Here is a 15702-nt window from a genome sequence, read left to right on the forward strand (position 1 = left end):
AAGAAACCATTTTTGCAGGCTGAAGTAAGTCTTACATTTTTTAATTGGTCACCACCTTTTGCCACAAAGTTGAGACTCTGAACAAAGAGCCGACTTGTCTTAGTATCATTTTCTCCATTTGACAATAAGCTTGGTCATGCTTTAGAAATTTAACCCTTGGAAGATGACCCCATTATTTGGAAAACAGACATATTTTCATACTGACTAATACAGAATACAGGGTCTGTGTTGTGGGACAAGGTAGCAAAAGGAGAATGTCTAGATTGTTGCAACCAAGATCCCTCATGAGAGATTCATGAGGATATTTCCGTTTGCCCTCGATCGGAATATACAGAAGGTAGACTAACATTAGAGCAGTGGGAAACTTGGCAGAACGGGCAGGACAGGGTTTGTGCAAAACCTTTTTCCGGTTTCAGTTTGAATGGGTTCCCAGGAAGTGTCAAGTTTGAACAAATCCAAAATTTTACAATGTAGCTCAGCCAAAACTGCTGAGATTCACCTGATTCTGGGTCAAAACCGTACAGAGCACACTGCGTTTTATTTGGAGTGAAGCCAATTTAACTGAACCTTTCAGGCAACCTCAATGAGAGAGAGGCTCGTAGCCTTAGCAAAACCAAAAATGAACCTAACTCGATCTTGGATTTTGAAACAGTCAGTTCTGGCTTTATAAACAGATAAAGGCAAATTTTACTTAGCTTCAAGATTCTTACAAATACTCAGAGGCGGCACGGCAAATAATGATCAGTTATTTGGCCAGATTTACATACTCAAGTCAGTTATTTCCTGAGCTTAAGCAGGACAGTGCAGTGAGTACATTAACTCTATTGGGTCCATGTACTCCTGAGTGCCGTGAAGCAGAACTTGGTGTCCTAACCAAGAATAATGGCCCTGCTTCAATGAATTAGCTGCTTATAGAGCAGACTGCACATGTGGTAGGATGAAGCACAATTAGCAGCGAGATCCAGGGTGGGAAGGAAAGCAAATTAAAAGTAACAACTCCAACAGCCATTGTCTATTCTAATGGCAGACATATTAAGTAAGAGTGTATAGCGTTACTTAGTGTGTCTTGGACCCCAGGATCTCGGAGATAAATGGTGCGCATGGTTCAAAGCTGTTACCACTAATATAGCTGGATGAACCCTTCAGAGATGTGCCAAAGGCCCTAACAGATTTGAAAAACTATAACACATCATATTTCTAAGAGTTTTCCAGTGTTCTGTAATTTTTCACAATCCAGGCAAATTTATATATGTTTTTCTCCATAAAGCTACAGGTTAGCATTTACCCAATGAGTAATCTTATCTCTGTAAGTATACATTGAAAATAGGGGAGATTAGACTGTTTTAAGCAACTTTGTTTTTAGAAGCTGATTAAACACCGACAAGTTGCGACTACATTAAATATTCATTTGCTCTAAGTCAGTGGTTTTCAAAATTTTCAGTAGATATTCCCTAAATAACTTTTTAAACTATGGCCCCTCCCTTTTTTCTTCGTTTTTTTTTTTTTTTTTTTTTTAAAGAGGACACAGCTCACAGTGGCCCATGAGGGAATTAAACTGGCAACCTTGGTGTTATAGCACCACATTCCAACCAACTGAGCTAACTGGCCACCCTGTGGCCCCTCCCAGATTTAAGTTATCTAAATGTTTTCATCATAAGTTCAGGTAGTTGCAAAGATGAAATTTCTGGAATATTGTAAATATTGACATTTTCAAATAAATTGACATTTATATTATTCACATAAACTTCCCCAGTGAGCTTTAAATACTTTAGTAATCTGTTACCACAATTTATCCACTTACAAAATAACTAAATAAGATCCTTTTCTAAAGAGAAATTTTATATTGCTCCTTTTCCCTTAGAATTTCTTTCTAATCTTTCACCCTCACAGAGTTTTATCCTGTTAGATGATGTATTTATGCTTGTAAACCTTATGCTTGAAAGTCTTTTGACTGGTTCTCCTATTGTACTACATCCTTCTCTGTGAAAAGAAAAAAAACGTACATCTATGGAGAAAAGCTGACTTTTAAAACTCCCTGTAACAATAACAGTCTAAGGGTTATACATTTGGGGGGGATTGAATTATCATTACATTTAACATTAAGCATATTAAAATTTTTGAGAAAAACATTTTTTTAAAAAGCCCAAATCTTCCAAAAGTATATCTCTTAATGGGATGGATATAGCTTCCTCTTTTCCTGCACTTAGTTAGCTCAGGCATCCAGGAGCTAATTTTTCAGGTATCCATAATGCTAATTTTTGTTTGAATAAGATAGGGTTCCATTCAATTTCTATTTTTTGTTTCTATAGATTTAATCACTGAGATATCCTATTCATGTAAAAACGTACATGAGAATGAAAATAGTTTTATTATAATGATGTCACTCAATTTCTCAAATGCCTTTCTAGTTTTACCGCAAAGATTGCATAGTAATCTGTCATCAAACATTAATTTTAATGATCTATCAGCTCGATTAGGTCCTCCCTTCAATTTTGTGGAAAGCAAAGAATTAGAAACCACATGACTTGCCAATGTTGTTATTAAAGTCATTCATTTTCTGTTTCTGGAAAGTATACCAAAATGACTTTCTTTAGAAGACCTGTCAAATGACTACAATTGTTCTTCTTTTACCTCGAGGCATTTCATTGACCTCGACATACAAAAAGGATTGAAGAAAATAAAAATCTTGTTAATTTTAATACCATTCTATCAGTATAAAATTTTTAATACATTTATTTTATCTTAACGTTAAATATACATTCATCAAAACTTTAGAGCTGCAGATTGGCAAAGCCAATCCTCATTGTCAAACCAACCAGCCAAATCAGGCTTACTTTCTTGCAGAGAAAAAGTCTGACTTCATTTTTCAATTCTATGAAATGTGTTGCTGTGTCCTTGTGACAACTGTCTTACTTGAATTATAATTCTAAGGCAGATAAATATATAAGGCATGGGGCCACGCCAGCATTTGTCACCTGGATGATAATAAAACACTGCTGCTTTCAATTATTTCTTCCCAACATTTCTGAGTTTTATTTTCTGGAGCTAAACGTTCCCTGATTCAAATAAGGTGGTGGAAGAGGTTAGGTCATTAAATAAAATTGTTGTTACTCCCCCTCAACGACAGTTAACAATGTATTTGTCAATTTCAGAACACCCCATTCCCAACACCCCATATTACCTATACATTCTTTGTTCTAATCAAAAATATATGTACAACTAAGGACAAGAAGCCTTACCTTACACACTTGATTAAAGGAGGATATGAAAGCACCAAAATCGTAAATGCCCCTTGTTTGGCACCCTAAAGTGCCTGGGGGAATTTGCCATCCTGGTACCCAGGATAGGAGACAAAGAGTCCTTTCTTTTGTAAAGTGGGAGCCTATTCTGAAAGGTAACATGGCTTCTTCAAGCACAGCCATTTTAGGAGAAAGTGCATGTAAAAGCTCAGGATATAAAAATTGATTCTCTAAAAATTATACTATTTGTATCTGAATTCCACTCAGAACACCTTTACATACTCCTGGGGGCAGGCTACTCCAGTCTGAAGACCAAGCTCTCACTTACTAGCTGTCTTTGAATAGTACCCTCAGGGGCAGCATTAATTCTTTTGTTGTAAATCTTTTTTTCAAGTTCTGCTAACATGTTTCAATTTCCCTCAATTTGTTGTTGTTGGTTTTTTTGTGTGAAATGTGGCATAGATACAAAAGTGTGTAGTTTTAAAAAACGACAATTTTTTGTGGTTTTAATTAGCATTTTCCTGATTACTAATGAAGCTGAATATATTCTCAAATGTTTTTTCTTTAATTGAAATGCTTGCCCATATCCTTTTCTTCTTCCTTTCCTTTCCTTTCCCTTCCTCCCTTCCTTTCTTCTTTCCTTCCTTCCTTCCTTCCTCCCTCCCGCCCTTCTTTCCTTCCTTCCTTCCTTTCTTCCTTCCTCCCTCCCTTCCTTCCTTCTTTCCTCCCTCCCTTACTTCCTTCCCTCCTTCCTTCCAGAAATCTGGGTTGTTTAACTTTTCTAATGACTTTGTTGGCAGTAAGATTTAAATAAAAATTTATTTGGATACAAATTGTTAGTCACATATCTTCTGCTACAAATATACATTCTAAGTGTGGCTTTTCATTCTTTTTATGCTATCTTTTGATTTACAATTCTTAATTTTAATGGTCACATCAATCATTTCCTTCATGATCTGTTTTCAGTGTCTTTTCCACCCCCATCCTCCCAAAGTCATGCGAATATTAAACTATTCTTTCTTTTAAAGTTTTATGGTTTTGCCATTCACATTTAGGCATTATTCAGTTTTGCTTTAGAGATAAGGTCAATCTATCTATTGATACGGTCTATTGAAAAACTCACTACAGGGGTGGCAGGTTAGCTCAGTTGGTTAGAGCTTGGCACTAATAACAACACCAAGGTTGCCGGTTCGATCCCTGCACGGGCCACTGTGAGCTGTGCCCTCTTTAAAAAATAAAACCAAAACCAAAAACAAACAAAAATACATTGAAACAAAGTACTTACTTAGCAATAAAAATTAGACCCTGCAGTGAAAAAAAAGAACAAAAAGAAAAACTGACTGGGTAGTGAACACACAATGTGATATATAGATAATGTATTACAGAATTGTATACTTGAAACCTATGTAACTTTATTAACCACTGTCACCCCAATAAACTTTAATTAAAAAAAAAAGAAAACTCCATCCTTACTACCAATACGTGATGCTAGTTGTATCCGACATCAAGTTTCCATGTATATGTATTTCTGTTTCTAGGTTCTCTATTTACTTATTTATATATTCCTATGCCAAGAATACACTATCTTAATTTCCATAGCTTTAATAAGGTTTAAAATATGTTAGCAAAACTCTCCCAACTGGTTCTTATTCAGAAGTGTCTTGGCTATTATAGTGTGTCTTCACTACAAAGGATGTGCATTTTTTTGTTGTTAGATTTTTTTCCTATATACTTTGCACTTTTCTGTTTACTTTGTATTAACATGCTTTTAATTACATTTTCTTAGTGCTAGCGCTGGAGTCAGAAGTAAAATGGACTTTCACATACTGGTTTTTTATCAAACTTGCTAATTTAACTCTAAATTTTTCATAATTTAACTCTAAATTCCTAGAGCCTTTTATATAGACAATAACATTTGCTACTAATGATAGTTTTACGCTCTGGCTAGGACCACTTGCACAGTGTCTAACAGAGGTTGTGGAATGGGGCAACCTTTACTAAATCCTGGTCTGAAAGGAGGGCTTTCAAACGCTAAGGTCATGTTTGCCATATACTTTTTCACAAGACCCTTATCAGATTAAAGGAAGTTCCCTTCTACTTTTCGTTTGTTAAAAAGATTGTGGTGGTGAATAATGATATCATGGGAATAAATGCTTTTTATTCATATGAGATCTTCTTAAACTTATTTCTCCTTAATCTGTCACTATGGTGAATTATATTGGTGATTTTCTAATATTAAAGCAACTCTGAATTCCTGGAATAAACTCAATTTGTTCATGATGAATTATCCTTTTTATACATTCCTGGACTTACTTTGCTAATATTTTGTGTGTAATATTTTTGCATTCACATTACTGTGTGAGAAGTCCCTTATTTTCCCTAATTTATACTTTTATGTCTGGTTTTATCTCAAAGGTTATGTCACCTCATGATGAGCTGGGCATGTTCCCTCTTTTTCTAGTTTCTGGAAGGGTTTTTGTAAAACTAAAATGATCTGTTCCTAAAACATTTGGTACAACTTGTTTATAAAATTATCTAGACGTGGTGGCCCTTTTCAGAGAAATTTTAATTGATTAAAAATTGTTGATGAAACTTTTAATTATTTTCTAAAATTTAGTTCTGGTACTATTCATGTTATTTCTTCTTACTCTGGCAAATTATATTTTCTAGGAATTTATTTACTTCTCCTAATGGTCTAACATATAACTGAAAATTATTCACAATACCCTTGTAAGTGGTTAAATTCTCCAATAGATATGGTTATATACTCTTTATCATTTATAACATTGTTCATTTGAACCTTCTCTCTTTTTCTTCATCAGTCATGATGGACATTGGCCTTTTTTATTCTTCTTTTTAAACAACCAACTTTATTTTATTAACCTTATCTATCGCATGTCTGCTTTCTAGTCATTAATTTATAGGCTTTTCTCCATTTCTTCCTTTCTTTTGCCCTTATTTTTTTTTAGGTTATTGTGTCATTTTCTTAATTTCTTTTGTTGAGTGATAAGCTCATTCATTTTTATCCCTTTTTTCTATTTTAAGTATTTAAGTCTTTAAGTTTCCCCATAAATACTACTTTTGCTGGCTGTATCACCCATTTTAACACATCATATTTTTATCATTCAGCTCTACGTATTTATAATTTCCACTATAATTTATTTTTTGACCTTGAGTTGCTTAGTAATTTACTTTGAAATTTCCAAAAGTCTGTGGCTTATCTGGAACTCTTTTTGAATCTTAGAGCTAGTTATAATCATGTCACTATATTCTGGTCCATGTAAATGAACAGAAATGGTATGTACAACTTCTAGTTTCCACGAAAGGGAAGTTATAGGCTCTCTCTTTCTTTCTCTAGTTACAATGCAGACATATGGACTGGGGATGGAACAGGTATCTTGGATCAGGAGGTAAGCAATATACTTGTATTGAGGATGGTGGAGGAAAATTCAAAAGAAGCCTGGGTTTCTGACACACACACCTGCCAAAGACACCATATATTTGGACTGCTATACAAAAAAATATTTAATTTCTACCTTATTTAACCTACAATTATTTTAGGGTTTCTCTGTTAACTGAAGTCATACTTAACTCTAATACAAAGGTATGAAAATCTAAATTACCATGGTATCAATGGAAATGAAAACAAAGGCAGATTTGAGAGGTGATATGAAAAACTGAATTTATATCTCTAAGCTACACTGACTTCCATTTCCTTTAAACTTCCTAAAATGACTCTTACTATATTGTCTATATCTCCTCTCTTCTCCCCTGACCTCCCACTTGATAAGTTTCCTTCTCTAATCAAGGGCATCCACTTAAACCCTGCCTTTCTGGCACCAAACTGTTCCAAGCTCTAATTTTTCAATCACATTTCTAACGTTGGATTACCTCCAATGTGGACTTTCCTTATTTCTGCTTGTTTTCCATCCCTCCACTCCATCATGTACACTACACTACATTTGTGTCCCCGTACAGCACACTTAGCCTGCCACAGCCCCTGAGTTAAAACTATTAATGGCTCTCTACTGGCTATACAGCTGGGCTACCATTTTTCACCTCCCAGGATCGCAATGCACATGACAGAGAATGCAAAATGATCACAGCACTCTTTCCAAAAGAGCGGCCAGAATCCTTCCTGACAGACTGTTTCAATTGCCAGGACCCACCAGTAGGAACTGACACTTAGGAAGAAACTTTGTACCTCTGAAGTAAAATATCAAGTATAAACTCCTCGGTTTGTATTTCAAAACTCCAATATGTCTCCTATTACTCTCTCTAAGTGCTATCTCTTATGAACTTATGAAAAAAAAATGTCAAAGACTTTGAAATGAAACTTACTGGGAGTCTTTAGTAGAACTAGTTTTGCCTAGCACACTCTCTGGGTGTTCTGATTTGATGGGGTCCTTGTACCTCTCATTGTCTTTGAGCTGTTTATAACTCTGAGTTGTAGATAACTGATAGTAATGCAAATGATTTTTGTTCACAGACATGCACATAAATTTTATCTGGGGGAGGTTCAATTGATTTCCTTTCTCCACTATGGAATAAGCCAGTTTTGCATCTATTTTAAATTCATGTCAGCACTCTTTGGTGCCTATAGATAGAGATATGGCTCTTGGAATGCTCCTTTAAGTCATTGTAATGTCTTGCTCAATCTCATTAATTAATGAGTTAAGTAAATTACTTTGTTTAGAGTCCATTTTATATTTGTATGGGAATCATGATTTTTGGATTTTACCCTTTAAAAAAAATACATATATATCCTTTTAACTAACCCTTGGTTCATTACTACCTTCAAAATTTGATGACATTCTCAACATGGAATGCCTTCTCTGGCTCTCTCTACCAGACACTACTGATTCTTCACATTTCAGACAGGAATCGAATCTCTGAAAACTAACCTAATCATGTCCCCAAACTACAAAATCTATGACTTTTCATGATGAACCTAGACTGCAATGTCTTATTTTATAATTATTTTTTCTTCGTAATTTCTACAAAATGTGTTACCTATCTATGAAAGTACTCTATTTTTATTTTATATCACTAATTTATTTGTATGTAAGTAACTTCTCAAACTGTATGTTCCTTGAGAGAACTGATCACAATTTCTTTTCTTCTTTTTTTCCTCTTCAGTTGTCAATGCAGTGCAGTATACAGTATACAATAAATATCCACTGCTGAGAGCTACCCATGGCCCATGAACTCGGGCTCTGAGTCAAGATTTTTTTCAGGTAATCACTTCGCTTCATTTGGAGAATCATCCTGCTATATTTTGGCTGAAAGTGGTTTCTCCTTATGAAAATTCACACTAAACTTTAATGAAGGCCATTAGAGCTTCTGTGGAACAGCAAGTAAAGGTCAGGACTGATCAGAAAAGCTAGTATAAAAAGAATGAATTAATCTGCTTCTGGGAATTTTTTCCCCCTCAACTATTGGACTGGTACTGAAAACTTATATTCCTAAGAACAGTCTTGTGTGAGGGTCATATACGAGGCGTGATCAAAAGATACGGGCAATGTTTAAATAAAATTTATTACAGTAGAAGATACATTGCCATTAACGTCCTTCAAAATACTCCTCTTCACTTTGAACACACTTATCCCATTGCTCTTGCCACTTTCTGAAGCAGTTCTGGAAGTCCTCTTTCAGGAGTATCTTTACTTCATCCTCCGTCATGACAACACTCCATGTGACACATTGCTTCTGGTACAGCAATTTCTGTCAAATAAAAACATTACGGTGTGTCCTCATCCACCTTATTCACCAGATCTGGCACCATGTGACTTCTGGCTCTTCCCCAAAGTCAAACTGACTATGAGACGTAAACGTTTAAACTGATTCATGTCAGGACATGGAGCCATGACAGCACAACTAAAGACACTCAAGAAAGACGACTTCCAGAACTGCTTCAGACAGTGGGATAAGTGTGTTTGAAGTGAGGGCGAGTATTTTGAGGGAGATTAATGGCAATGTGTCTTTTACTGTAATACATTTTTTAATTTAAACATTCACCATAGTTTTTTATCACACCTTGTATGTTTAATTCGACATTCATTATTTCATTCTACAAATGCTTAGAGATTGTCCACTGTATGTCAGGAATTTTTTACAAGACCTAGGGATGCATTAGTAAAATGTAATTTCTAATCCAAGAAGCTTACCTGCTAGTGAAGGAGGAGAGGGAATAATTGAGAAAGGGGAGGAAACATGAACACATGATTGTAACCTAAGCATATAGATAATGGGTGATAAGCAAAATCAAGTTGCTCAATATGACGAAAACAATTTCTTACTTTCAGGTATTATAACTACTGAATTTTTAAAATCAATCTATTGCAAATATTCCTAAAGGAACATTGAAGTTTCATACTTTTGCAGATTGGTGTCAACATAATATACACCCGACTCTATGCCTCATGTACCCTTAATACCAACCCAACCCAATGCAGACCACCAGCATTTTTCTATAGTTGAAGTGCAGAGCTGTGAGAGAATAATAAATGGTCTTGAGATTGCTTTCAGCATATCTGGTTTTATGAACTATAAAATGCTTCACCAGTTGAATAGTCTACCAAGTGCATTAAATCTATTCCTTATAATGTCATATGAAGTCAAAGGATTTCATAATATTTGAACATTAACATTAGTACTGAGCATTTTCATTTTTATGGTTTTACTTAATTACTTCAAATTAAAGCCATCTTGAGAATATTGCTACTGTAAAAAACCTAGTCCATTTAATCAATTTTATTTTTCTTATGATGACTTTTTATTTTACCTTTATTCCTAACTGAACACTTAGAATAAGGCATTTATAATTCTACTCCATAGTGCTTTTAGTAAAGAGATACTATAAATAAAAAAGACTAACAAATACCAATAAATGTTATAGGCTTTTTGTTGTTATTGACATAATTTTCAGCTTCGCATAGTATATTGGTATAACTAAAGTGTGTAAATAAGTAATAATAAGGAATCACATAATGGTAATGATAACTTAACATTTGTTTGGTTCTAAACATTGTCTTTTAATTCTCACAACAACGTGATAAAATAAGTTTCATTATAATAATTTTTACAGATGAAGGAATCAAGAAACAAGTGATTTGCTAAATGTTGTATAAGTGGCATTTAGTATGATGAAAAGTCTTCAAACTCAAAATTTCTGTTTTTGTTCATACTTTGAAAAAGAGCATTTGATTCACAAGCCAAATCCTGTTGGCAAGACACTCCCTAAGGTTAAGTAAAATATATGTGGGGGAACACTAAACATTTTATTCACCTACAATGTCATCATACTGAAACTGAGAAGGTCAGTGTACTTTCCAAATGGCCCAGTTAAATCTAAGGAACTGATTGTTTACCCACTGGGGTCTGTACACTGTCAATCAAAGTCACTTGTTTATACAGGATTAAAATGTGCTCTATTAGCATCTTTCCATTCCTCACATGAACAAAATAAATATTTTATTCTTCATTAGCGTTATTGTTTAAAGGTTTCTTATTTTTCCCTGTTCATTAAAAACATAAAAAAGATAAAATAAAAATCACTAGTCCCAAACGACTCAATATTTTGTATGTTTTCTTAAAGTCTTTTCTAACACAAAATATGCATATTCAATATCTGCTTCATATTCTCCATTATACCTATATACACCACTTTTTTCTCCCTCATAACAGCATAGCGATATTTACTTTTCAAAAATATGACTTTTTATGGCTCAATAATATTTCATCATAAGGTGGTACCATAATTTATTTTACTGTTCTTCCAGTTCACATGGTTTTTATTATAAAAATGTTTATTTATAAAATATTACCATGTTTTATAAAACTTGAAAAACAGAGAAAGAAATGAAATCACAGCTCTATTTCTTGTCTAACAAGTCACTTTTATGAATTTTGCTCACTCCCTTCTATTCTTTTTTCATATGCCTATTATTATATAGCTTTTCATTAAAGTACACACAATTTTATGTTTTGAATTTATTTCTATTTAGGATTATATTATAAACCTTTTCCATAACCACTGTGGCATGTTGGGTGAAAATTTCACACTGTATCTAACCATTACTTTATTATCAAACAATAAGTTGTCTCCCCTTTTTATTCTAAAATCATTTATTATAAAATAAATCATTTTGCAGTAAATATTGTAAGCATGTAGTCTTTACATTCATGTATTTTAAAAAACATTATTTCATAATACTAGATTTCTGCATGTAAGATTACTGAGAAAAAGACTGCCCAGCCTCTATCATTATTTGAACATTGATGAAAACAATGTAAAAATTACTAATACTGAATATTTTGACTTCAAAGTATAAAAGCATTCCAATCTGTTTCTTATTAACCCATCCTTTTAGTGATTGAGAAATACTGGAAAAAAAAATATACAGGGTATTGACTACATTTAAACTAATTACATTTTCCATAAATTAGTACATCTTGGCATCATCAGTCTAAAGAGAGCAGTGACCACTTAAATATGCACGTCTAAATTCTTTTCATTTCAAAAGTCAGTATCCACATACCTTTCATTTTAGCTCATTTTCCCCCTTGATACTTAAATGTAGTTTTAGAAATGTTTTCTGGTACTGTTTCCTTTGGGGAGTGCTTGAAATGCAAATCCACATCAGGACAGAGCAGTAATACTGACAGGAGACAGAAAATGCCCCAACTTACCGTTTCTAACACATTCACACGGTCCTGCAAATAAAGCATAATATATAATTATAAAAACAAAGCTATCAAAATAATTACAAGTTTACTTAATTTTCAGATTTTCTATTCATTCTCTATTAGTAATAATTTATTTTTAAATGTTAAAAATGAAAACTCCTACCTAGGATGATCTCTACAACAGAATTAGTCATGAAAGGATCACTATGCCTTTTCTCATCTCGGCTAGTGTTAGGACTACAAAGTTTAATTTAACAGTAAATACCATAAATTCAGATATAATTACTAAATGGAATAGATTTTACCACTTTTTCATTGGTAAAATTATTTCTCTACTTAAGGATATATTATATTAAATACATTTGACAATATGAACCATAACTAGACAATAGTAGTGATATAAAAAAGGAATTTAACACAAATACCAGCTCTCAATTAGGTGTACAGCACAAAGTGTGATCGCACAGGAACGTCAAGTTCAAACATAAGAATACTTCATCAATTAAAATTAAGAAGTAAATTGTTAATTAAAACAAAGCAGGAAAAATAAATTAGAAAGATACGTTACATGCAGCCAATCCTGAACTCAGATGGGCTTACATTACTCATACAGAAATCAGTTTGAAAAAGAGTCATTGACAATATTCTTTAAAAAGTTCCATGATTGAGAAAATAGCTGCATTTTCAATCCAGTGGTTGCATTCTCAATTCTTTTCGGAGCTGACAGCTACATACAGGGAGTTTTTAACAAATTAAAAGGGCTGAATTTGAGAAGGAGAGTCTGAAGATTTAGGGTGGGATGCCATCTTTTTCAGGATGGTCAAGGCCATTTTCATTTCTTTTCTCTCATTGTAAGCAGTAGGAGGAGATGTGTGAAATCTAAATTTTTGTTTAACCAAATTAACCATTTAGTCCTCAGAGGGAAAGGGTGGAGAGCGGAAATAGTATAGAGAACTACTCAGCTCAGGTCTCTCATGTGAAGGGACTGCCATGATCCAGGGCACTTAGGAGCAGACAGAACTTGGCCCTCACCTCTTGGCTCCCATCATCACCTAACACAACTCCCAGTCTTGCTTTTGAGGACTTCTGCAACTCAACCTCCAATCCGCAAACTGGAAAACTGCGTTGAACATTTTTACCCTTCCAACATTTTGGCTACGTGGGCACGAGTTACATGAATAAATTATGCAAAATTAGCCCAAAGCAGATGTCTTTTAGCAATATAATGTGTTTAATTACATTTTGTTGGCATACTTGAGAGAACCTCACCCTCGCACCCACAAGTTCCATGAAATAACTGCTATTTTGCTGGTGATTTGTGTACTGCCACACGAGTGTGTCATAATAGATGCGCATAATGCCTCAAGTGGCCTTTGGTCTGTTGTTACCAGCCATCTTACTCATTGTGTTTCTGGGACAAAGCCATTCAGCAATACTCTATCATCTTTTGCAGACTTAACAGAGCCTCATTAGATGCCTTCTAGAGACAAAAATAACCTTTATATGAACCATCTCAGAAGGCTCAAAATATTCACAGCCACTATTCACTTAAGTTTTCTCCATACTATGTATTTGTGGGCTCATATTATTTAGGATTAGCATATTTTAATGGCATACATATGGCTGGCTTGAAATTAGTAATCTCATATGACGTAAAAGCAGAATTGAATTAAATTGTCTCTTAATTCCTATCTTGGCGTTTGCCAAAGACAAAATTTATGTATTAGTGTCTTCATTTTACTTGAATATTTGTTCCAGGACTTTAAAAGAAATACGTACTGTCATGGACTACAAGCTTGTATCCTTGCAACATTCATGTACTGAAACCCCTAGTGTGATGGCATTTGGACATGTGGCCTTTGGGAAGTAATTAGGTCACGAGGCTCGAGCCCTCATGATGGGATTAGTGCCCTTATAAGAAAAGATACAACAATGCTTGCTTCTCTTTCTGCTCTCTGCCACGTAAGGACATATGAGAAGATGACAATCTACAGGAAGAGAGGGTCCTCTCCAAGACCCGAATCTGCCAGCACCTTGAGCTTGGACTTCCCATCCTCCAGAACTGAGAGGAATAAATGTTATTTAAACCACTCAATCCATGGTAATTTGCTATAGCAGCCTGAAGTTGACAAAGACATGGGCCTAGTCTATAAGATTATGAACACGAAAAGTCTACAAAACTCCATTTTGTTAAAGTACAAAGGTCGATAAATAATCTATTTTGATGCAATTTACTTATGTCTATTACCTACTTCATTCCAAAATGGTACTGAGACATCTTTGTGTGAAAAATGTGCATGTTCAGAAAATGAGGAAATTCAGGAAATATAAAAATTCGGTTCATTAATCTAAATTTAAATAATTCAATTTTCCAATCAACAACAGCTAATAAGACACCAGCCATTGCTGCCAATTCATGAGCTTTGTCTATATTGTAGTTTTTTGGTCTTAATTTCAAGACTACAAATAAAAAACAAAAACACACACACACAAACCCCACAAACTACTCCTAGTCTTTATGAACTTATTAACTTGCTTTTAAAATTAAAGAAATGTATTTTGAAAAATTAAACTGTTATTTGTACTTGACTTCTTTTTCGGCAGACAAGATTAGTTATTATAATTCTGCATATAAAAGAATTAGGCAATTGCAAACCCTTATTCTCAAAACACTTGCATACTTCCTCTCATGTTCTTATTATTAAAATGGAGGTAACTTAAGCCAGTAATGGACATTGATATAGCCTATGAAAAACTGCCAGTATATGTCCTAGAATGAATATATAATTATACCAAAATAAATTATATTCTTAACCTCTCCCACTCTTCTAGAACTGCAATTGTAGTGTTTGGTTGTTGTAGTTTAATCTCCAATTAAACAGATTTTACCTTCAAGCTCAAGCTGCAGGTTCAACACACTCCCCACTCCCCCATCACAACCCCCTTCCCCACCTGAGCTTGGATTCTGAGAGAAAAAAAATGTATCATTAGGACACTAAAAGGGGGATTAGAGGTAGGAGAAGTAGAGACAAAGACAACTTCCAGAAGTAAGAAAGACATTTTCACTGTAATCATGCTATTTCAGGTGGTTTAATAAATCCGTGGTTCTTATTTTTGTAGTCATGGACTTTGAGGGTCTAATGAAATTTGACCTTGTCCCCAGGAAAATGTACATTATCCACAATACACACACAACTCCACAAACACTTTTAGGGGAATTGCAGACTCTCTGAAGCCCACCCACCCATGGGCCTTCAAGTTCTTTCACTCTAAATAAAAACACCTGAAATAAGATCTAAGAATATTATAGAAATAAATGATTTTATTAAACCAAATCTATTTCTCCTGTATGAAATATTTCTAGATAAATACCATCAAAAATAAGGAAAGAAACAATTAAAAGAAACAAGTGGAAGGTTATTCAAAAACCAAAGGAAAATTTTCCTTCAAGTATTTTGAAGAAAAAAAGTTCTTGGGGGAACTAACCTATTTTATTGCTATTGGTTTTTTGTTTTGTTTTGTTTTGTTTTTGTGATTGGATAGTCTCTTTCCCACCACCCTTTGGTTCTAAGGAGGGGAAAGTCTAAGAAACACGTAAAATGACAACAACTATTTTAATGCTACTCTTAAAGTCTATGTGTAGTCACTGCATAGTCAGTGACTCACAATATTCCTACCGATGGCTAACAGTTCTTACCAATGTGAATACTACAGACTAATTTTTAAATGAAAACAATGCTGCTGGACATAATGTTTCAATTCATTCTGGACTTGA

At 34.2% G+C, this 15702-nt stretch overlaps 1 protein-coding gene across 1 annotated transcript in view; it reads right to left on the reverse strand.

Moving 5' to 3' along the window:
* CEP128 (centrosomal protein 128) overlaps positions 1-15702 on the reverse strand; it is a 317243-nt gene that overhangs the window by 39478 nt on the left and 262063 nt on the right. The window contains exon 19 of the mRNA XM_081048990.1: positions 11931-11954. Coding sequence (XP_080905116.1) covers positions 11931-11954 — 24 coding nt within the window. The remainder of the gene's footprint in view (positions 1-11930; positions 11955-15702) is intronic.

The sequence above is a fragment of the Rhinolophus hipposideros genome, assembly GCF_964194185.1.
Source record: "Rhinolophus hipposideros genome assembly, chromosome: 5".
NCBI lineage: Eukaryota > Metazoa > Chordata > Mammalia > Chiroptera > Rhinolophidae > Rhinolophus > Rhinolophus hipposideros.